Source organism: Lepidochelys kempii, chromosome 5 (genome assembly GCF_965140285.1).
Source record: "Lepidochelys kempii isolate rLepKem1 chromosome 5, rLepKem1.hap1, whole genome shotgun sequence".
Lineage (NCBI taxonomy): Eukaryota > Metazoa > Chordata > Testudines > Cheloniidae > Lepidochelys > Lepidochelys kempii.
Genome location: NC_136384.1, coordinates 22405027 through 22427719, shown reverse-complemented (window position 1 = coordinate 22427719; position 22693 = coordinate 22405027). Strand labels below are relative to the sequence as shown.

Sequence of the window (22693 nt, the reverse complement as noted above, 5' to 3'; positions counted from 1 at the left end):
TGTGTGTTCTGATTAAGGCTTTTTGGTCTCCGTGTAATTGAGAGTTTTAAGACTAAAATCAAAATGCTATTGTGAACTATGTGAATTTTTCTGTATTTACAATTAGCTTAAGGTATTAATATTAAAAGTAGGTAGCTGCATCTAATGACTTTTTGGAGTAATCTGAACCATCTGCCTCTAGATACTAAGGAGTTCACCACTTTAATCCAGATTATGGCTGACGAACTGTTTTTGGCATCCACTTCTCACTAGCATTGTGCCCTTGAAGAGCTGCTGAGGCTGTAGAAATTCCTTTGCTGACAAACGTATTGTTATCTTTCAGGAGCCTGTTTGGTTTGGTTTTTAAATTTTCTTGGGAAGAAAATGGCTTTCTTAATGAAAAGCATGTTGAGCAACCAGGTCAAGAATTTAGGACTTGGTGGTGGAGGTGAGGAAAGCAAAGAAGAAAGTGGTCCTTCCGACCCAGCTGCAGCAGCAGGAATGACTAGAGAGGAATATGAGGAATATCAAAAGCAAATTGTTGAGGAGAAGTGAGTACACATTCCCTTATTATCAATGTGTGACTAATTCATGATGACTTGGCTCATCTGAGAATAACCCCAGAAAAAGCCAGAACATTGTCCCCTTACCCCACATTCCTATTTTAAAGCATAGGGAACATTGCTTTCTGAACAGCCTCTCCAAAACAAAAGCTCATCTAGTTGAAAATTGTAAGATGTTTTGTATCATGGTTTCATCCTTCACCCTCATCTTCACCCTCATTTCCACCCTCCCCACCTCCCCACACACTCACCTACACATCTTGTGCTGGTGTTGCTTTCTGCTTCCATATGGGCAAGATAATTTCTTTCAAGTTTATTTCTGTAGGTTTAATGGTGTAAATGCTGGTTGCAATCTAAGAATGCAGTGGTTAATGCTGAAAATCATATGATTGACCCACTTAAAACACTAAATCTGATATGCTTAAAATATTTTATCTCCCCCATTTATTGTTGCAAAAATTGAGGACAGGGAAGAATGAAGAATGTAAAGCTGGTAATGTTTATTTGAAGGATGCTTGACTAATTTCAAAACTATAAATTTAAACCATTTTTCCAGTTGTCCAAACTCTCTATTAAATGAAGCAGAGAGGTTTGCTCTCTGTTTACAGCTCAGGAATTTTATTTGGCTGATAATTGCAATCTGTAACCACCTTCTGACAAATAAAATGCGTGGGCATTGTTTACATAGCAGATATAAAGTAAAATAATGGGTTTCAAGCAGATAGGAGTTTAAACCCTGCATAATAATAAAGAAAGACAATTGAATTCTAAATCTCCACTGCATCTAGTTCACTAACGATCAATTACATAATGGTTGTATAAATCCTACATTTAAGATGATTATAGGTGAAAGGTTAATGACTTATGGAATTTAAGAGGTATCCAGGTCTATATTTAGCAGCAGCAATTTCAGTCATAAAATTCTGAATAAATATAACCTGTTTGTAAAAACAATTCAAAATGTTACCTTCTTTTGTGGTACATTACATAGTGGGAGATTATTTTTTCTTTTCAATCAGCCGGCCAAAAGATGCTGTGCTGGAATAGATAAGCAAAGCAAGAAATCTGGAGAGGAGAAAAGATTCGAAAGAGAAGAACATGTTATTTCAATAATGTTTTGAAGTGTGCTGTGTTTTTAAATATGAAGCTGTGCTATAAGTCAATAAGTGAACAATTTCCCTTCCAGCACAGGTGGGGATAGGGAAACTGTAATGAAAATGGTTAAGTGTTTTTGCATAGAAAAACTGAATGATGGAATTGGACACTGCACTAGTTCTGTAATTGTATGTCAGTTCATCCTGGAAACATGATCACAGATGTAACATCTGGTTTTAGTGACCTCCTAATTTTACTCAGTTTTACGGCTGCACAGCCTGAGGATCAAAGAGGTTAAATGACTTGCCCAAGGTCACATAGTGAGTCAGAGGCTCAGACTGGATTAGAACCCCTGACGTGACCCCGTTGTCTCCACTATTTTTGTTTAACCTCTAACCAACACTGCTTAGGTTAAAAATGTGAAAATGCATCAATCACCATTCATCAGGAAGGCATGTAAACGAGCAAATGAGAGACTTGTTAACAGCAAAGGGGTCCTCTAATGAGTCACATAGTCCATTCTCCTGCATTATAAGCAGGTTGATTTCACTATTCATGATAGATGGGCATCAATTCTAGCCTTGATTTTCTAGAACTTCCTCTCTGAAGTCACACTTTAACCCCATCTTCTTTGTAAAGATTTGATGATAGCAATAAATAAGTGGGAAATGACTATCTACAGGTATGTGATGGATGTAAAAATGCAGAAAGAGAATCTCTTATTATTGTACACAGGCAGGCTACCTAGAGTATTGGGATGACATTAGGTGAGAAAATGTATGCTGAATATCAGAATAAGTTCCTGAGTGAGGTCTGCTTCGGCTGTGGAATAGCTTTTCAAGTGGATGCTTAAAACTAGTTTACATGAAACTCTAGAATATGTTCCACAGAAAATAATGTTGCAACGGCAAGAGAGTGGATTACACGACCTAATAGATATGTCACAGTTTGTTATGAATCCACAACAGCCCATTAGCCTCTAGTGGACAGGAACAGGAAACTGCATGGCAGGCAATTGCATATTATGTATGCAGGTTTTTAACTTTAAAGGAAGTTTTTCTGCTAAATCCATGTATATTGTTCTGAAAGCTTATGGTTAAGATTTGATCAAACCACTTTTGGGTTTTGTACAAAAACCAAACATGTTATGAAAAAAATTCATGAAAATGAAGAAGTTTGGAGAATGGGGGGGGAGGCGCGGGGGATAGTTCTCAACCAGCTGTAGTGTTATCAACTTTACAGCTAAAAATATAAACACTCTAACCAAAAATCACAGTGAATGTTTTTTAAATCAATTTAAGTCAGATTTTTCCTTGATTCAGTAAAATGGCCATTCATAAATTTGGCAGTGACGAATGTCTGTTTACCCCTTATTTGGCTTCAGTCTTGGAAGACATTTGATAGGAATGGCCAAATCCTGGAGTTTTGATTAAGGACTGTTGCATTTGGCCCAAAAGTAGCGTCCCTATCAAATATCGCTTGGAAGCAATGGTCATGTGAGAGGTAAACAGACCTATCACCACTTTTATTTTATTTTATTTTATTTTATTTTATTGCTCCCATTAAATTTGTGGTGATATAGCTGCCTCCCTTGAACAGGCATATTTTTACTGAATGGAGGGTAAGAGTCTCCTCTCAGATTATCAGGGAAAGATTTGAACTTTCAGATTCTGCTGTAAAGAGCTCTCCATTGATCTCAGTGATAATCAGTGCAAGATCCAGCCAAGCAGAGAGAACAAAACTGGAGGCGAGACCAAAACATAACTTACATCATTAGACTTGTCCTTCATTTCTTACAGAGATTAATGACCTACTAGTCTGAGCACAGGCCTGGTAACCAGGGACTCCTGACTTCTAGTGCAACCTCTAACCGTGACTCCATTTCTAGCTTTGGACCAGTAACTTAACTTTGTGTCTCAAGTTCCTCTGTAAAATGAGCATAATACTAACCTATCTTCTATAGGTGCGATGAAGCTGATTAGTAAATGTCTGGAAAGAGCTCTGCATCTGTTCGTTGTTGTTTGTTTAGTCTGATACAGACTATGCTGTGTTAAAGCATAAAATGGGATGAGAATGACTTCAGCCTTTAGTTTTCTATAGCTGAGTAATTAGTTCCGTGACAATGACGAGTTGTCACATGATGGGTTTCTGGTTACACTCCTCTTATTTTGATTTCAGGATGGAGAGAGATGCGGCATTTGCACAAAAAAAGGCAGAGAGAGCCTGTCTGAGGGTTCATCTGAGAGAAAAGTACAGGCTGCCTAAGGTAAGACCAAGTCACAATCATGACCTAGTTCGCAGGCCAATTTTAAAACAGCTGCAATCAGACCTGCTGTCTGGCTAGGGAGATTTCCATACCCATGTCATCTTCCAGCAAATGTGCACATTGAGACTGTCAAGTCTCTTGGCCAAAGAGATCCCTATGCTATGCTACACTACACTTCACATAACACAAAAATGGAGGAAGGCTGGGCTCTAGGTTCTCAAAAGCGGCTAGTGATTTTCAGGTTTCAGAGTAGCAGCCGTGTTACTCTGTGTCCGCAAAAAGAAAAGGAGGACTTGTGGTACCTTAGAGACTAACCAATTTATTTGAGCACAAGCTTTCGTGAGCTACAGCTCACTTCATCGGATGCCTCCAATGAGGTGAGCTGTAGCTCACGAAAGCTTAGGCTCAAATAAATTGGTTAGTCTCTAAGGTGCCACAAGTCCTCCTCATTCTTTTTAGTGATTTTTCAGTGCCTCCATTTTAGGTGCCCAACCTGAGATGCTTTAAAGGGATTTCATTTTAAAGGGTGCTCAGATAAATCTCCATCAGGTTTGGCACTTAGAATTGCTAGTCACTCTTGAAAACCCTGTCTCGTTAAGAAATGGGGATTGGGATTTGGAGATATTAGTTTTATTCCTGGAAGAGGTAGCTGAAAATTTTCCATCAGTATGATTTTTCAAGAAAATTGGGGTTTGATCAAATGAAATTTTGAGCAAAATGTGTCTGCTTTAGAAAACGTTGAGGTTTTTGTCAAATATCTTTTGTTTTTTCAAAGGAAAAATCAAAATTGTCCGGGGGGACGGGACATTTTCTGACCCACTCTAATTCCTGGCTCTTTCACAGCCTGCCTCTTGCTTTGGGACCCAATATAATATCACTTAACCTCTCTGTGCCTTAGTTTCTCCACCTTACATCACAGGATTATTGTGAGGCTTCATTGATTAATATTTATATGAGATACTTCAGATGGGCAACACTGTAGGAATGAAAAATATTTCAATGATAAAATTGTGTTACTGAAATAATTTTTAAAAATAATCTTGTGGTTTCTTACTCCAGTTGTCCCACCTACAATAATGGGAGTGAACTGCCCTTTGCAATATTGCCGGGTATCACCACAATCAAATATTTGGGGTAAAATTTTCAAAAGTGCCTAGGTGATTTAGGAGCCTACATTCCATTTTTTAATTTTTTTTTAAAGCTACAAACACACTGAGGAGGCTAAATTCCACTGGTTTTTCAATGAGACTTCAGCTCATACGTATGTTGGTCATTTCTGAAAATGGGATATAAGCTCTTTTGAAAATGTTACCCTTGGTTCTTGGTATGTATGATTAAGCATAAAAAGGGAGGACAACTTGCGGGTGAGACTACTGTGGCTTTAGGTTCCTGTTGCTCATCAGAGAGAGAATTTTGGAAGGTCAGTAAGCAGAGTGCTTTGGCAGCAAAAGAAAAGAGGAAGTTGGAGCTGAATTGGCATTTGGAGCCTTTTTTAAATTTAAAGCTTCATATAGAGGCTGAACACCAAGCATTGCTGCTGGAATATTGTATGACAGAGTCTGCGGTTAAGTGACATGATTTAGTTAAGGCTTAATTGTTAGGTTTTAACAGCTGTACTTACACTGTAAATATGGGGGAATGAGCATGTTTCTAGCTTTGTTCTGTACTGCACTGAATAAAGGGCCAGTGCTCAGCAAGACACACACAATAACGTTGAAAACTAGGGCTTTCAGCATTTTGATGGCATTGCAAACTCCCATTTCAGTGTTGTAGGTTCAAACCCTCTGAACCTTTTGAATGCTGAGTTTCATTTATTCTGCCATTCTTATAAGGTCAGAAGTTTGTTGCAATGGGTCCTTCTCCTGTCCCTGTCCCTAATGCCACTGATCAAATATTAACTGAGAAACCAAAAGGTAACCCTGAAAAGTAAAAGCTGTCAAGCAACAAAGACATCTGGAACATTATTAACAGCCTGGGCAAGCTGTGATGGCATCAGACGCATTGTAGATAGCATGGTTAACCCTTAAGACAGTGACATTTCCTAGACTGGTATCCAAATGAATATGTAGAAAGATGTGTATATGTCTGTCCATAGAGTTAAGTTAATGAGAAATCATAGTATCTGAACTAGTTGCTCTGAAAATTGACAGGGATTCATTGAGACTCCATCCTGTTCTTTCTGAGTTCATGCCTGGCCTCCTCCAGCAGCTGCCAATCTGACCCAAGTATGTGATTCATCTCCACTAATCAGAACTTGCAACCACACCTCCTTTTTCTTTTCTAGTCACTTCTGAGTTCATAGTTGTAGCATTTTGCTATGGTTTCAGCCTGTGGAAAGTAGCAAAATTTCCTTCTACGTTTCTCCGAGACAAGGCCTTAGAGACCACTGTGGAATGTTGTGGACCATAACTCACTGCCACGTGTTGAGGTGGACAAGGCTGGGTTTTTCCGCACAGTACTTGGGCTAACTGAGCTACTAATCAATTTTTTCTGATACTGAACTTATTTTTTTCTCTTATTAGTGGACTTGCCTGGTGGGTTAGGAGAGCTCTGTAGGAAGATTGCTTTGGTTAACTTCATTTGCCAATTCTCTGCTTGAAATTTCAGCTTTTATTCCCTTTCCTCTAAAAGACTGATTTGTCCTCATCGATAATGTCTTTTTCCCCCTTGATTCCCTACTCAACCCTCTTTTTGAAGGCTAAGAAGCCCTGCGAATAATTCTGGGCCATTCAGCCTTCCTGGGAAGCTAATAGCTCTGTGAGCAGCTACACTAGACTAGGCATGGACGTATTTAGGAATGCTTAGTCTCTTCACCTTAAGCCCTTTTATACTGGACATTTCTGTGTACTGTATGAGCAACTGACTCCTTAAAATTTAAAAGCCAGCCTTACATCTTCACTTCCTCGTGCAAAGGTCTGAGTTTACATAATAAAGTATATCTGCTCTTCCAAGACTACCTTGTAATAAAAGTATTTTTCTGATCACAGTTTAACCAGACCAGGAACCAACTAGGTTTCTTATATGGAATCAAACATCTGCTGCATCAATTAGTACTACAATGATTGTCCTTGAAAATCTTTACACTTTTGCCTAGTGCAAAAAGATAAATGGTTCTCTGGCATATTCCATATACAGTGAATACATGTACAGTGGGTGGTATAGCATACGACAGCAATATTAATTACAATTGTCTTTGTAATTTTAATGTCAGACCCTTTGAAATGAATATATTAATCCTCATTATACTTACCATAATTGTATTGCATAATGACAGGTTTCAGAGTAACAGCCATGTTAGTCTGTATTCGCAAAAAGAAAAGGAGTACTTGTGGCACCTTAGAGACTAACCAATTTATTTGAGCATAAGCTTTCGTGAGCTACAGCTTATGCTCAAATAAATTGGTTAGTCTCTAAGGTGCCACAAGTACTCCTTTTCTTTTTACCATAATTGAGTCACTGTTTCCTTGTGCTCCCCACATCTGTTTGTTATATCCACCTGTTGTCTCTCATTTTATATATTTTTTTCCCACCTAGAGGGCTTTGCAGGATCAGATCCGTTAATTGTGCCTTATTATATTTGTCTATGCCTTTGTGCTTAGCACATTTAGAATAGAATGAGATGAAGCAGGTTCAAAAATGCTGTTGATATAGAACTCGGTCCAGCAGTTTTTGATCATGTATCTCCAGTGGGACTCTTCATGTAATTTAAGGCTGCATGATCAGGCCCATAATAGAAAGGGTATTGGGGAGTCATGTAAAAATTAGAGTGGGGTAGGAGTCAAATCATGTTTATAAGTGCAGAGATAGTGTTTGTCCAAACCCCTCAATCCTCTCCTGTGTTAACTGAGTTTCAAGTTTTCTCTTCCCAGGTTCAGAAATGCATTAAACACTCTGGGCACAATGGCAACACCTCAAAAAACGAAACTGGTATCTCTGAATCACCAACACACTTGTTGAATATTGTATTTCTATACAATAGAAATAGTATGGTCCTGATCCTGCAGCTTGTTGTCGGATGGACTGCTTTGCTACACACAGCCCATGAAGTTGGACTTAAATGGGGCTCCATGCAGGTGCACTGGGGTCTAGTAGTCCATATTAGTTGAGAGCCTAACTGTGGGAAAGTGGATAGAAGGTTAAAAATGGTTAAAGTACCTGTAACAGGCAGAGTTGGTCATTTGTTGCCTTTTCCCATCAACATTTATTTTATAGATGATTGGACCATTTTATAAACTTCCATCCACTTTCCCACAATTAGGCTCACAATTCGGGCAGGCCTATGAGGCTCCAATAGGATCACTTCACAGCATTTTAAAGATTCCTTGAGTGATTCTCTTTCCAGGTTGGATAAAATAGCCATTGTGTACAAATACAACATACAAGGGTGTTTGGTCTTTAACTATGCTGAATTTCTGAGATTTTAGATAGACTCATACTCTCAGATTTGAAGGTCAGAAGGGACCATCATGATCATCTAGTCTGACCACATTGCAGGCCACAGAATCTCACCCACCCACTCCTGTAATAGATCCATAACCTCTATCTGTGTTACTGAAGTCCTCAAATCATGATTTAAAGACTTCAAGTTACAGAGAATCCACCATTTACACTAGTTTAAACCGGCAGGCAACCTATACCCCATGCTGCAGAGGAAGGCAAAAAAACCCCAGGGTCTCAGCCAATCTGACCCAGGGGGAAATTCCTTCCTGACCCCAAATATAGCGATCAGTTATGGTATATTCCTTTGTCAAGAGTTCCTCTGGATGGCATTGACTGACACCTTCTTGGAAGAGGTGGCATTGTCTTGAGTTCTCTGCTTGGTGTCCTCCTCTGGATCCCTTGTTTGATCCTGTGACCTGCACCCCATCCCCGTTTTTTATTCTTTGTCTCTTGTAATCAGTTGAATTTCTGGCTCTGTGGTCCCTCCCTCACCTGAGAGGGTGGGCTTTCCTTTGTTTTGGTGGACTCTGTCCCCTGACCAGGATTCAAATAGGCTGAATCGAGATACATTTTATCGAACATATGACTGCCGAATCAAGGCCTTATCAGTAAAGCTCTAGTAACTAGTGTAGTGTATATAAACTTGTGGTTATTGTAGCAGTAAACTCGTAGCATTTTCCTGCAGTCTTCTTTTACTGGGTGGAGGCATTTATCTGGGATGATGGCCCTATTGAATGTTGAGAAGTCTCCATGCAACTTTGTTCTCTATATTAACTAAGCAGCAATAATGAAATTAACAATCCACAGGGAGTTCAAAACATTAAAAATGCCCTCAACTAACGAATTATTAATCCGCCAAGGTACTTCATTCATAATTGCTCAGGGTTACTATCACAGAGGTTATGTAACAGCAGGGAATAAAGAGTCAACCATGGGCCCATTGGCAACCACCTTATTAAGGCCCAACTTAAAGAAAAGTTAAGAAAAAAATCTTCCCATGAGCTGTCAGCTCTTGTAATTTTAACTTTGCCACAGCATAGATTTGGGAATGGATTTTTCTGGGAAGAAAAAATAAGTCTATGGCATCTTCTTTCCTGTGCAAAAAGAATGTGCTAACTACTGAAATGGGTAAGGAAAATGTAGAGTGCCAGCAATAAATCTAACACAGTTGAGCCCCTCTTATATTAACCCCTCTTATCTGAATGCTTCTGTTATCCTAATTTAGATTACGTTCTTCTGTGAGCATCACTTACCTGGAAAAACTCCCATTTTTATTGACACTTCCATTGACCACAATAAATTCCATGACCTCAGTTTTTATTTGGATAAATGGTGTTTTTACTGTAATAGCATAACCATGGCTGAAGGCTACCGATAGAGCTGGTCAGAAAATCCAGGAAAATGTCACTTTAAAAAAAAAAATTCCATTTTGCATGATTTCGAATGGATTTTATCAAAATGTCTTATTTAAGAAAAACAATGTATTATTTGTGGCAGGGGGGAGGAAAAGGGGTGTCCATTTTCTATAATGTCTTTTAAAACAATTTTAATAAAATTTGTCTAAAATATAGATTAAAGTGATGACAAGTTTCACCCCAAAAAATGGAAAAAATCTGTCATCAGTTTTTCTCAAAAATGTTTGTAAAAAGGCCATTTTTTCATTAAAATATTTTTGTGTTGAAAAATTTCCATCAGCTCTAGCTAGCAGTATAAAACCTTTTGCCATGAGTTTTGTTCTTGCTTATTTGAGCACAAAAGAAGGATTTAACCTGGTCAAAGTTGATAAAAATACTGAAGTCACTTGGTGTCCCTTCTTTGCTTTGATCTGGAAGGTGGTGTAGAAAAATAAACATACTGGAAGAGTTAGACAAGGGTGTTTTTAGCAGATTTTTGTTGGCGGTATTTTTTGTTGCCCAAACTTATCTGATTTAAAAATAGTTTTGAAATTTAGTGGGAATCGTGGCAGTGGAGTTCAATGTAAATATATGCCTTGTTTATGTATTGTTCAGGTTACTCCAATATATCAATGAGGTACAACAAGCAGTTTCTTGTTCTGGGAGAGGTGCATTTTGATATATTTCCTAAAATGGCTCTGTGGTACCTTAGCTAAAATGCCAAATGTTGTTGTTGTTGTCATTAATTATTTGAAATGTGGTAGTACCTTGGAGACGAAGTTATTGTCCAAGATCCTATTGCATGGAGCTGGTTGGAAATTTTTTGACAATTTTTTCATCAAAACCTGCCAATTCATCAAAACTGAAGCTTTGTGAAACAGAGACACTACTGGTAGCTGTCTGACTCCCTCTAACAACTCTCTGGGGTATTCACAGGAGTCAACCAGCAAAACTAAACTTGTCATGCAGATTTCTTAAAACAATTCCATTTTTCCATTGCATGTCAATAATTTTCCTGTACATGAGTGTTGATTGCTTTAGGAGGCCCATCACCCATCTCTGTGCTTTTAACCATTGTTACTTACAATCGTAAGAGAACTTTCTGCAATAATCTGGCTTAATGTGAGTAGGTAAGCTATCTTGTTTAAGAAATTTACTGTTGCCACTTCTCAGTCTCCCTGAAGAATATTATAACATTCATTAAACCATCACACAGCCACAAATTCGTCAAGGCCTTTGTTAGATCTTGTATCCTTAAGCAGTCTCTGGAGGGCAGCCTGTATGTCTTCATTTGCTTTCTTTCCCAAGGGGTGGCCCTTTTCAGTAGGTCTTTTGTGTGCCACTATCTCCACCCTGACTCTGTATTTGATGGCACTACGGAGGTTGGAGGGAGTTGTACTGTATAGTGAAAACAAAATCAAAATAATTCCCTAAAGCATTCATGAGCACAAAACATTTTAAGGAAGTTGCAATCTCTGGGCTCTACATAGTTACCCAGTGCTGTGTATGGGATTTTGGAGAGTCTTGCATCATTCATATATCTCCAATGGTCTGCAAGAAAAATAAATAAAACCCTACTGGTGTACCATCACACTGTCTCAGAGAAACGGTACCCTGACTATTGAAATAGTCTCTTTGAGAGCCTTCCCAAGGCAAAAATATGGTAAGGAAGTTTTCATTCACTTCACACGGCCAGCTTCATCTAATATTTTAATGTCATTCAAAAACTCTTCTGTTTTTTGCATGAAAACCTGAGACTGCTGGTGTGTGAATTAAATGGAGAATTTAAAAACATGTTCCCTAACCTATAGCCGAACTATATTTTACACATCTACCTCCTACAAAAAACATAACTTAGTACTAAAGTAGTTACAGCCACCTCTGCCCAGTAATTTAAAGAATTCCCTTCCGAAACATCAAAAATGTTAAAAAACAAAATGAAACAAAAAAAGCTGGGAACCTAACCACAAAGTAGTTAAAACTGATCTATCAGTTAGAAAACTAAATCACATAGCTTCAGAAAATTATAAACACACACACATGTATTATTTAAAAAGCAAGTATAAATCTGTGTATTGTATGTAGTGTAGTTAGATATTCTACTACTAACCTTTAGCCATTAAAGGCCCTCTGGTGACCTTTTCATAAAATTACATCACTCTTACTTTAAAGCATAACCAACTGTACCTAAAACTCATGAGCTTTAAAAGCAAATAATAGCCCTGTTTAAAAAAAAAAAAATCAAACTTGCAGCTTCATAAAATTATGCCATCTTTCTTTAAATGACTTGGCAAACCTTGTTCATTACCAATGTAAAATATATTTTTTTTTTAGTGATCCAATCTATCATTTAAAATATACACCCTTCTCCATAACTGAAAATGTGCTGACTGACTTTAATTGCTCACTGACATCAGTGAAAACTGCCGGTATCAGATGTGGTAGGATTATTTTTGAATAACACTGTAAAAATGAAATTGGCCTTTGTTTGTCACCTACTCCCTTTCAGCTCTTCAGTTTTGAATAATACATCTGTGAACTATTAGAAAGTGAAAACAATTTTATATTAGCCCTTAGACTGGGATATTCAAAGACTCCTAAACCTAAAATCACAGCCTAAGAGTCTGAGTGGACACACTTTTTCTTTTGCAGTTGAAAGTTATCTCACTTGTGGCTTTCCATTGGATTTCTCCATTGTAATAGCAGCACTAACGCTTCTTAAATCTTAGATTAATAGTTTCCAAGGTCAGAAGGGACCATTGTAATAATCTAGTCTGACCTCTTACATAACACAGGCCATAGAACTTTCCAAAAGTAATTCCAAGAGCAGATCTTCTAGAAAAACATCTAATCTTGATTTCAAAATTTCCAGGGATGGAGAATCCACCATCATTGGTAAATTGTTCCAATGGTTAATTCTGCTCACTGTTAAAAATGTATGCCTCATTTCTAGTCTGAATTTGTCTAGCTTCAACTTCCAGACATTTGATTATACTTTTCTCTGCTAGATTGAGGAGCCCATTATCAAATATTTGTTCCCCATGGAAGTACTTGTAAACTGTGACCAAGTCACACATTAACTTCTTTTTGCTAAACTAAATAGATTGAGTTCCTTTGAGGCTATCGCTATAAGGCATGTTTTCTAATCTTTTAATAATTTTTGTGGCTCTTCTCTGAACCCTCTCCAATTTATCAGCATCCTTCTTGAATTGTGGACACCAGAACTAGACACAGTACTCCAGCAACGGTTGTACCAGTGCCAAATTCAAGGTAAAATAACATCTTTACTACTCAAGATTCCCATTTTTGCTTCCAAGGATCGCATTAGTCCTTTTGGCCAAAATGTCACACTGGGAGCTCATCTTCAGCTGATTATCCACTGCCACCCCCAAATTTTTTTCAGAGTTGCTGTTTCTCAGGATAGAGTCCCTCATCCTGTAAGTATGGCCTGCATTGTTTGCTCCTAGATGTACACATTTAGTCGTATTTAAAACACACGTTGTTTGCTTGAACCCAGCTTACCAAGCTTTGCAGACTGCTCTGTATCAGTGATCTGTCATCTTCATTATTTCCCACTCCCCCAGTTTTTTTGTGATCTGCAAACTTTATCAGAGATGATGTTATATTTTCTTCCAGGTCAGTGAGAAAAATGTCAAATTGTGTAGGACCAAGAACCATTGCTGTGGGACCCCACAAGAGGAACACTGCTTGATGATGATTCCCCATTTACATTACACGTTGAGACCTATCAGTTAGCTAGTTTTTAATCCAGTTAATATATACCATGTTAATTTTATATGCCAGTTTTTCAGTAAAAATGTGCAGTACCAAATCAAATGCCATTTAGAAGCCTAAGTATATTACATCAACACTATTACCTTTATCATTTATTGCAATCTCATCAAAAAAGATATCTAGTTAGTTTGAAATGATCTGTTTTCCCTAAGCCCATGTTGATTGGCATTAATTATATTACCCTCCTTTAGTTCTTTATTAATTGAGTCCCATATTAGTTGCTCCATTATCTTGCCTGGGATCAATGTCAGATTGACAGGCCCATAATTACCAAGGTCATCCCATTTACCTTTTTTAAATATTGGCTCAACATTAGCTTTCTTCCAGTCCTCTGTAACTCTCCCAGTGTTTCAAGAATTATTGAAAATCAGCATTAATGGTCCAGCAACCTAACTTGCATCCAAGAGTTTTAAAAGAGCTGGCTATCTGGACCTTCTGATTTAAAAATGTCTAACTGCTGTTTAACATCCTCCAGAGATTTTAGTGGAAAGCAAAGAGTGTTATCAGATTATATGACTGCATAATCTGTCCTCCCCCCCTCACAATACAGAACGGAAATATTTATGTAATGTTTCTGCCTTTCCCTGCTTTATTATTGATCATTCTACCATTTCCATCTAGTAATGGATCAATACCACTGTTAGGAGTCTTTTTGTTGCTAATATTCTTTAAAAACTCCTTTTTATTGTCCTTAGCTCTGCTTGCCATAGATTTCTCCTTGTGTCCCTGTACTTCCTTTATCGTTTTTCCACAGTTCCCTGGCTTCTGATTTATATTCATCACTATCAGCTTCACCTTTCTTCCTTTTGTTGTACTTTTTTTTTTTTATAGCTGCCTTCACTTCCCCTCTAAACCAGGTCATTTTTTTAACCAGCACGGCCTTATTCCTCAATTATGGGATTGTCTCTTTTGGGGCATCAAGTAAAATGTTTTTAAACAATTATGAATTATTAGTCACATTTTTCTGATTAAATTCCTGCTCCTGACTGACTTACCTCATAATTGTTTTCAACTTTATGAAATTGGCCCTTTTAAAGCACTAAGTACATATATCACTGGTCTGGACTTTATTCTGTTTGCATATTATAAATGTGATCAAGTCATGTTCACTCATACCTAAACTACCATTAATTTTTAGTTTTGTGGATCAGTTCCTCTTTGTCTGTCACAATTCATTCTAATATAGAATTTCCCCTTGTTGAATACAACACTTTTTGAGTAAGGAAATTGTCAACTATTATATTTAGAAATTCCATGGATGGCAGCATGACGTTTCCTGATATTTCCTTGGTGATACCCAGGGTGGAAGGTACCTCGCTACCGTCTACCATACACATGAGGAAGCCTTGGCTGTACCTGCCCCACTAGTCTGTCAGCTCCCCAACTCCACCCATAGGCGCCAACTTCTCCTGGTGCTGGTGGGTGCTTGCCCCACCCCGCCCGGCCCTGCCTCCACCCCTCCCTGCCCCCATTCCAACCCCTTCCCCAAAGTCCCGCCCCAACTCCGCCCACTCCCTGCCCCTATTGGACTCCTTCCCCAAATCCCCGGCCCCGCCTATTCCCCTCCTCCTCCTCCCCTGAGTGCACTGTGTTCCCGCTCCTCCCCCTTCCCTCCCACAGCTTGTTACGCCACGAAACAGCTGTTTTGCAGTGGCAAGTGCTGGGAGGAGAAGAAGGGAAGGCGCGCTCAGGGGAGGAGGCAGAGGTGAGCTGGGGCAGGGGGGCAGGGCGGGGCGGGGAACTGCCAGTGGGTGCAGAGCACCCATCAATTTTTCCCTGTGGGTGCTCCAGCCCCGGAGCATCCACAGTGTCGGCGCCTATGACTCCACCTCCCATAAGCAAACACAAACATTCCCCTCTTAACCTATGCAGGCTCTGCTGTCCCTCTGCAGGCACACTGCAACCCCAGGACCCTCTGAGCATCCCGCTAGTTTCAACCTTAACTAAAAATGTCTGAGCCTTTAATTGGTGTAAGACATTCTCTTTGTGTAATTTATACATAGTGTAATAGTTTTATGATAGGCTTTAATAAGTAAGTTCACATAGTTTCAGTGTTCCCAAGGAAGCAGTACACACCAGATTACCAGTTTCACCTCAGATCACCACTCTGTTTAATATACAGCACTTAGATATGCTTATAGTGAAAACCAATAAAAGTAAACAAGTAAAAGTTTATTTAAGAAAGTACAGAGATTTGAGAAGTAGCAAGTCAAAGTATTGGAAACAAATGGTTACATGTCAAATAAAATTATAATACACGTTCTACAGCCTAGATTTAATTAGCCAGATACTTTCCTGTCTAATGAAGTTTAGCTCCCCAAAGTCTTTGCAGTGTTTTCAAGCCAGGTTGGCTGTGACCTTCCTTTCATAAGACAGAACACATTGACAATTCATCTCCTCAGTGAAGGATCCCAGATGTACCTCAGTACTCCAGGTTATACCCTAAAAATCCATTGTCTTTACCCGTAAACAAGATGCTCCCTGGCTGTTTTTGTTTTTTCCTGCAGGTCGCCTCTCATGTGAATTCATAATCTCTTCATTAGCATCAGGCTCAGTAAGACACTTTGAGACATTGACTACACAATGACCAGCCAGAGAGATGAGGGTCTACTACTCGCTCCCTGAACAGAACCTGTGTATCACCTTCTGGTGACCTGTCAGCTCACATAATTTAAGGACATAGTTTTCAGTATGAATGCATAAGTCCTTAAATATTATCTGTACATACATTTCACAATGATCATGATAACTAGTAAGCTACTGGGTCTTGGTAGACATCTTACATGCCGCTCTTTATGAACTATTTTATAGATACCAGATCCAGGGAACCCCTGTAAACCCCTATGTACATACCCTTTATTCCTTCTGCCAGTTTGCACCACCGGGTGTCTGGGTCACAGAGATCTCCAGCACATGTAGCTCAGGTTGATCATACAGCTTTGTTTCCTGCACATTATAGATAGGTGCGTAAGAAGCTGGTCATCCTGTTTCTCTAGTGTGATTTGGTGGTCTGTAGCAGACACGAATTAATTCCCCATCTTGTGCATTATCTGTCAGGATGTTAATCCATAAGCATTCAAGATGATTTTCCTCTGAGTTATCAGTGACATGGAAGCAAGCAATGCTATTTTGGACATAAAGGGCTGCTTCGCTTCCCCTTTTGCCACTAGATCCTTCCTAAATAAGTTATAACCATTGATTGTAACATTCCAAAAGTGTGAGTCATCCCACTAGGTTTCAGTAATACCAACTAGATCAAATTTATGCTCACAAACGACCAATTCCAGTTCTTGTTTGTTACCCAGGCTTCTAGCAATGGCACAGTCAAAGAACTTTTCTTCATGTCCCTTGATTAAGTTCGTTCTCAACATCTCAATTTTGTGCTAAATGACGGCTCATATCTTCCCTCATTTCACCCTCCCTTTTGTTATTAGTTTAACTCCCTCTAGTACACTAGTCAGCCTGTCCCTGAGGGGATTGGTTCCCCGTCCACTGAGGTGGAAGCCATCCAAACTTTTTTTGAAACTGTTTGTTGCCCCCAAACCTGGCACTTATTTATACAGAAAACTTTTACTTTTTTGTCAGTGGCTGGAAAGAGTGGGATTTAGATGGGCATTGACATCAATGCAAGGGGTAGAGCTTATCCTTAGCTATCCACTAATCTCTTATCCATCCAGCAATCTCAATATGACATTTGTTGGGGTCAACATATCATGCGTGCCCCTAAGGCCTGAATACTTCATTCTTGGAGAAATGGGTTTTGTAACATCAGTAAGTAATGAAGAATAAAAAAAAAAAATTGAGGGCAAATTTAATTGCAAAAAAGTTCATTCTGCCACCATAGAACTTAGAAGTAGAGATTGGGTCACAGGCCTAAATCTGTTAAAAAAAAAAAACACACCAAAAAAAAAAAAAACCCTAGCATTTAAATTAATGGATGAGTAGAAAAAAAAATCATGAAACTTTGTTTTGCCTTCTGGGAATGTGTGATGAACCAGCTAATGTACATTCCTTTCCTGGAGCAATATTTTACTGCTGTTACTTCTGTGGGGCTAAATCCTCAAAGGAGTGGTTTTCAAAGGCACTAGCGTAGTTAGGGGCCTAGTCCATGGCAGTGCCTGACGGTGATGATGAAAATCTCCCCTGTAATACTAAGGGTTTCTCAGGGAGTCTCCTGGAATCTGGCTCTATCTCCCGGAGGCTACTGAAGCCAATCCGGGAGATTTTAGCCCACTTAAAGTCCAGTGGTGCAGCAGGGCTAAGGCAGGCCCCTGCCCCTGGCCCCGCACCACTACCAGAACCAGCCAACGCATCCCTGCAGCCCCAGGGAGTGGAGAGGGTACAGGGAGTCTCTGCATACTGCCCCTGCCTGCAAGCACCGCCCCCAACAGTCTCCATTGGCCTGAAACTGTGGCCAATGGGAGCTGCGGGGGCAGTGCTTGTAGGCAGGGGCAGCACTAAGAGCCCCCTGCCGCCCCTCCCCCGGGAAGTGCTGGCTGCTTTCACAAGCGGTGTGGGGCCAGGGCAGGCAGGGAGCCTGCCTTAGCTCTGTTGCGCTGGCAACTAGAAGCCACCCGATGTAAGCACCGCCTGGCTGGAGCCCGCACCCCTCACCCCCTCCTGCACCCATATTCCCTATCAGAGACCCCATCCCCTGCCTCAGCCCTGAACCCCCTCCCACACCCAGACTCCCTCCCAGAGCCTGCACTCTGCACCCCCTCCTGCATGCCAATCCCCTGCCCCAGCCCTGAGCCCCTCCTGCACCCAGACGCCCTCCTAGAGCCTGCACCCTGCACCCCCTCCTGTACCCAGGGTGCTCAGCTCGGAGCCAGCTCCTACACTCCGAACCCCTCAGCCCCAGCCCAGAGCCAAAACCGCTCCCGCAACCCAACCCCCTACCCCAGCATGGTGAAAGTGAGGGAGGAATGGGGGATAGAGTGAGCAGGACAGGGCCTCGGAGAAGGGGCGGGGCAGGGATGGGGCCTTGGAGAAGGGGCGGGGCAGGGCTGCAGAGCAAAGGTGTTTGGGTTTGTGTGATTAGATAGTTGGCAACCCTAGTAATACTTCGGCCCTGATGCTGCAATAATCTCTACACAAGTGGTCTCCTCTCCCCAAAAACACACACACACACACACCTTTGTCCAAAATCCCAGTGATCCCTATGGATTTGTCCAGTGCTCATTGTAGTATTCTGGCCTCATTTTTCATTCAGTCCTCTGATCAAACTTCCAATGACAATAGTAGGAGTTCTGCCCAAGTAAGGACAGAAGCTCTGAGTTGGCAAAACAGTTAAGCACGTGCTTTGCTGAATTGGGGCCCAACTGGATAAGTGTTGCAAGATTCACCATTTTGGATTTGTGCATCTATATGATCTATTATTTTCTTGGTTGTAACCTAACTTTCTTCCCTCTAATCATAGAAAAAATATATAAATTATACATTGAAAAAAACAAATAATTAGATTCAAATTATCTCCCCCACAAAAGCATAGCTCTTCATTATCCTTATAAAGCACTGCATAATACTCTCAAAAAGGTAATACAACAACCCAAACTGCATTAACCATCTGGAAACATTGGCTTGAATCTAAATAACAGGCTATTGAACTGAAAGGCATAAATGTTAACAATATCAGAAAGAATCCTAAGGTGTAAATACAATAATGAATGTCAGAATTAAAAAGGGCCCCCACATCAGTGCAAAACCTAAAGATCCATGCTATTTGGACCAGATTTATAGGAGAAAACAATTCCTTAATGAACCTTAATCCTATTAACAGCATTGTCAGCTTCGGTTTGTCATTGAAAAGATGTTTTCATCTATGAGAGGTATGATTTGTTGACAACTTTTGCCTCTCCACAGTAGTCAGCATATCACCTATTTCCAAGATAAGATTTGTCTTTACTGCATGTTTTTAATACAGTGAACTGGATTCAGCTTAATAATTTATTTTTTACCCAACACGGGCTTGACCTCAGTTGAATATTTCTTACCCACATACATGGTCCTGTTGAAGTCTCAAATTTGTAGGATTAGGCCTCAAAAAGAAGGTGAAAATAAGAGATATCTCATGAGTTGCATTTAAAAAGCTTATCTGGGGAAAGTTCCTGTTATCCTAACTAAGGTTATGACCTCCAAAATTGTGTATTAAATAGTGTGTCATTTGAAACGTCATCTATATGGGACTGTTAGGCTAGTCTGAGCAATTGATATAAATGTACAGCTAACCTGAGATATTTTATCAGCCAAGGTAATTCGAAAATCAACCATGAAATGCCAGTAACAATAGGAAATTATTTTAAAGATGATCAACAATGAAAACAAAATTAGGTCTACTATTGTTTCTTTATGATGTATTCAGAGAGCCTTTTTTTTTTTTTTTTTTGAAAGAGGCTGAATGAGAAGTTGCTGCTTGTTACTTACTTTAGAAAGACAGGCCTTGTCTCTTGGTTTTCTTCGAAGACTTAATGGATGACTGGAGAACTGTGAGGACTATGTTATTAGAGAAAGCATGCAAGGTGAAACCTTGATAATGTGTGAGGGGAAGTGATTCTTATTCAAACTGTTTAAAATGTTGTTGTCTGACACCTATCTAATTCAATGGACTGAATAAGAGTTTGAAGAAAGCTCTTTTGGTAAAAATTCTATAGCTTCCCACTTCAATTGAAGGATGAGAAAGTTCCAGATTTATATGTCTGGCTCCTCTAAGAAAGACTTTGAGCAAAATAGAGAAGATGGGACTTGGCTTTCCTAATATTTATAAGGTAAAACAACTAAATTAAAGCACCTAGCATGATGAGACCCCAGTCCTGGTTGGGGGGTTCTGGGTGCTAAGATATAAATATTTAATAATAATGATGATGCACTTTGGGACTGCATGCACAGAGGAGCCAAGAAACATAGAGGTGATTGCCCCTCTCTGCACAGAAAAAGAAAGCATAATGGTAAGGGAACTAATCAGTAATCAGCAAAGCATTCTCTGCGAGATATGGGAAGAGCACAGCTCTCTGCCTTAAACATTGCATTTGGAGACCTGATTCATCTCTACCTAACTTCAGTGTTATGCTGGTGTAATAGTGGAATAACAGTGTGGATTCAATACCTTGACTGGTAAGCTTTGTTATATCTGTAGATATGTTTCTGTGTTCTGCCTACTGTGATTTGTCTAAAAAAAATAGATTGAAAATTCAAAGACATTGGTGAGACTAACATTTTAATTTTAAATTATACCAAATCTGATGCTAAAAAAATTTGTGCATGTGACCTATCTCTGAATTTGACACCTGAGCAGCACCTGAGATGTCAATTTTCAATGTTAAGTTCCAGGATTTGATTTATAGCTGTTAGTTAGACAGAGATGGTATTGCATTATTATTTTTAATAAGTCAAAGCTAGGGATAGAATCCAGCATACTGAGTCCTGTGCTAAATCAAGAGATAGCCATAGCTTTGCTTCTGTTGGACTTCTGTATCAGATAGGGTTTGTTTTTAAATGTAGGCCTAGACTGTGTTTTGCTTTACACCAGTGTAAATCAAACTAACATGATTATCTTTTTGTCATAGTGGTACCTAGTGGCTCAACTGAGATCCCATTGCACTGAGCTGCACTGTACAGACATACAGTAAGAGACTATCTCTACCCTGCAAAGTTCTCAGTCTAAATAGATGAGAGACAGAGTGGGAAAGGATAATGGAGATGAGATGACAACCTGCTCAAGATTAGTGGTAGAGCTGGGAATAGAGCCTGGGTGTCCTGAGTCCCAGTCCAGTGTCTTATTCACTGGCATCTCTAGCACTACCAACGGCAAAAGTCTTCATGAAGTCTGGATTTACACTGTCGTAACTGGGATCAAAATATGGTTTGGAGTCATCATCATCCATCCCCCTTATCCACTGGTGCAAGGTGCACCTTGTCTCCTTACTTCCTTATATCTAACCCCTCCCCCGCCCCAAAAAAGGGGCCATTCTTTCTCTGTTTAGCAGTCAGTTTCTCTCCACTTTGTAATAAAATCAGAATGTGCCCTGTTCTTCATCTCTCTCTGGGAGTATAATCTATGCTCCGAAAAGTCAACTGGTTTATTTTCACCTTGGACGGTGCTGCTTCTTGGTTCCCACCAGAGGTGAAAGTAAGCCTGGCTTCCCCGGGGGCAATTTAAAGGGCCTGGGGCTCCCAGCCCTTTAAATCGCCTCCAGAGCCCCACTGCTATTTAAAGGGCCCAGGGCTTTAAAGGCTCCGGCAGCTATTTAAAGGGCCCGGGGCTTTAAAGGCTCCCCTGCTTCTACCGCCCCGGCCCTTTAAATAGCCCCCAGAGCCCTGGGCTGCTGCTGCTACCCTAGTGGGGGGGGCACTTACCTTACAGGGTGGGCTGGGGCTGGCTCTGACCCCCTCAACCCCGCCCCTGCCACCCTAGGCCCCGCCCCTTCCGGGGGCCAGAGCTGGCCCCAGTGTACCGATAAGTCTTACTTTCACCCCTGGTTCTCACCTGTGTTGTGCTAATGAATGCCCAATAATAAGACCGTGGAATGGAATTCTTAGCTCTGATTTTTTTGTGTTTATCTCTTGCACATTTAAAGCCCAGACTGGCATACTTAAATCAGTAGCTCTACATCTCACTGCTTATTGTGCCCAGGTCATTTGGAGGTGGCTAGAAAATCTGCTTTCTTGTTGCCTTACCAAAAAAAAAAAAAAAGCCAGGTAAGGGGGAGAAGATGACATCTCTCTAGCTGTACATGAATGGCTTATAGCTTCTTTAAAAAGAAGGTATGAGATGGCAGTGAGGAACCAGGTGGAAAAATTGCAGGAAAAATTTTAGGAGATCTGGGCAAAATGTCAGAATGAAATGGTCAAGGGAGAGGGAAAGAATTGTGGGACTTTGTCAGTTTCTTGAATTTTTGTCATGAATATTTTTAGAAGTGAAATGTAAATCCCCCCCCCCCCCCCGCAGCTTTTATGTAAGACTTTGCAAAACACCATCTGGTCTGCAGTTGAAATGTACAGTATAATCTAATCTCCCCACTTTCACTGTCCATTGACATTGCTGTGGCAGATTCCTGGTTGCTGTAAAGAGTCTCAGTCATTGCCATTTGAAGGAAAAAGTTTACAGATATCATCATCCATATAACGGGCTCATTATAAAATAATGCACTTACATTCTCCTTTTT

The 22693-nt window shown here is 40.1% G+C and overlaps 1 protein-coding gene across 1 annotated transcript in view; it reads left to right on the top strand.

The window, feature by feature from the left end:
- Positions 1–363: 363 nt before the first annotated feature.
- Positions 364–22693, top strand: part of CPLX4 (complexin 4) — a 32449-nt gene continuing 10119 nt past the window's right edge. Inside the window, exons 1-2 of the mRNA XM_073343653.1 lie at positions 364–530; positions 3816–3903. Of these exons, the coding sequence (XP_073199754.1) occupies positions 364–530; positions 3816–3903 (255 nt within the window). The remainder of the gene's footprint in view (positions 531–3815; positions 3904–22693) is intronic.